At 56.6% G+C, this 1,983-nt stretch overlaps 1 protein-coding gene across 1 annotated transcript; it reads left to right on the plus strand.

The window, feature by feature from the left end:
- The first annotated feature begins 332 nt into the window (after nucleotides 1-332).
- Nucleotides 333-1,583, plus strand: NKX2-2 (NK2 homeobox 2). The gene is made up of 2 exons (XM_054180212.1): nucleotides 333-700; nucleotides 1,004-1,583. The coding sequence occupies exons 1-2, from the start codon at nucleotides 442-444 to the stop codon at nucleotides 1,558-1,560; spliced, it is 816 nt and encodes a 271-aa protein (XP_054036187.1). The 5' UTR covers nucleotides 333-441; the 3' UTR covers nucleotides 1,561-1,583.
- The last annotated feature ends 400 nt before the right edge of the window (nucleotides 1,584-1,983 follow it).

Raw genomic sequence — 1,983 nt, forward strand, 5'->3', positions numbered from 1 at the left:
TTTTTTTTTTTTTATTTTTTAAATTTTTGGTTGTTGTTGTTTTGGTTGTGTTTGGCGTGTCTTTCCCCCTTTCCCCTTGGAGTTACAAACTATTTCCGAAGCCAGCTGCTGCTCCAGCTCTCTGAATTGCCCCCCACTCTCCCCCCCCATCCCCCCCCCCCGCCTGCTCTCCGTGGCAGAACAAACCCCTGCAAACCATCACCACTGCCGCGGCCGGGGCTCCGCCACTTCTTTGGCACGACCTCCCCCCCCCCCCCCCCCCCCCCCCCCCCCGGTTATTTTTTTTCTATAAATCCCGATTATTATATTTCTCCCCCACCTTCGTCCCAGTCCCCCCCACCACCCCCCGCCGCAGCCTGCCGTGCGCAGTGGGACTGCCCGTGACACGGCGGATCGGCGAAGCTGCTCCTCCAACTTTCCAGCCTAAATTATAGCCGGAACATGTCTCTGACCAACACAAAGACGGGTTTTTCGGTGAAGGACATTTTGGATCTCCCCGACACCAACGATGAGGACGGTTCGGCCGCGGAGGGAGGCGAGGAGGAGAGCGAGACGCCAGAGCCGCCCAAGAAAGCCGGAGTTTTGGGACAAACCCCCTTGGACACTGTTCAGACGCTGCCTTTGAAGAATCCTTTCTATGATAATAGCGATAATCCCTACACGCGTTGGCTGGCGAGCGCCGAGGGCATCCAATACTCCCGTGAGTACCGGCAACAGGGCACCACCGCGACGAGCATCCCCGCGCCTGCGGGGGCTTCCCCGGGCGGCGACGGGGCGAGCAAGGGGGGATTTACCACTCGCCGCGGCTGGCTGAGCCTCTGTTGGTGCCTCCTTCCCTTCCCCAAAGCTGGGGAGAACCGCGCTGACCCGGGCCGGGCTGCGGGGAGCCGCGAGATGGATGCGGGAAGGAGGCGGGGAGGGGGGGTGCGGAGGCGGCGAGTGGGATGCAGGAGGGATGCAGAGGCAGAACGTACCACCCTCGCTAACGGAGCTCTCCCCGCAGTGCATGGACTGACGGGCGGCGGCGGCCAGGACCCCTCGGCCAAATCCCCAGAGCCGTCGGCCGACGAATCTCCCGATAACGAGAAGGAAGCGTCGGGCGGTGGGGACGCGGGGAAGAAGAGGAAGAGGAGGGTGCTGTTCTCCAAGGCACAGACCTACGAGCTGGAGCGGAGGTTCCGGCAGCAGAGGTACCTGTCGGCGCCGGAGCGGGAGCATCTGGCCAGCCTGATCCGCCTCACCCCCACCCAGGTGAAGATCTGGTTCCAGAACCACCGCTACAAGATGAAGAGGGCCCGGGCCGAGAAAGGTATGGAAGTGACTCCTCTTCCCTCTCCGCGGCGGGTGGCCGTGCCGGTCTTAGTCAGGGACGGCAAGCCCTGCCACACGCTCAAAGCTCAGGACTTGGCAGCGGCGACTTTCCAGACGGGAATCCCCTTCTCCGCCTATAGCGCCCAGTCTCTACAGCATATGCAATACAACGCCCAGTACAGCGCTACCAGCAACCCCCAGTACCCCACAGCACACCATTTGGTACAAGCTCAGCAGTGGACTTGGTGAAGGCTGGAGGGGAGAGCGCAGACACGCACACACTACCCACACACGGGAAAACAAAAAAAAAAAAAAAAGAAAAAAAGAAAGAAAAGAAAGAAAGAAAGGAGGAAAATCCACAGATAATAAAGAGAGAGAGAGAGAGAAACAGACTGATGCTCCCCCTCCAAAAAAAAAAGAAAAAAAAAAGGGAAAAAAAAAAAAAGAAAAATGAGAACCAAACTGCGGGGGAAGCAGTGGAGGGGGAAGCGCTATTATTATTATTATTATTATTGCTATTATTATTATTATTATTATGGTTCTTTTATTTTTTTTCCCCCTCTCCCGTTTATTTTCCCCTCCAATTTTTTTTTTTAAACTTTTTTTTTTTTTTTGGTGGGGTCTCGATTTCATTTCAGGGGGGAAGAAGGAGGAGTGGGGGGGGGTGGAGGG

The sequence above is a fragment of the Dryobates pubescens genome, chromosome 3 (assembly GCF_014839835.1).
Source record: "Dryobates pubescens isolate bDryPub1 chromosome 3, bDryPub1.pri, whole genome shotgun sequence".
Lineage (NCBI taxonomy): Eukaryota > Metazoa > Chordata > Aves > Piciformes > Picidae > Dryobates > Dryobates pubescens.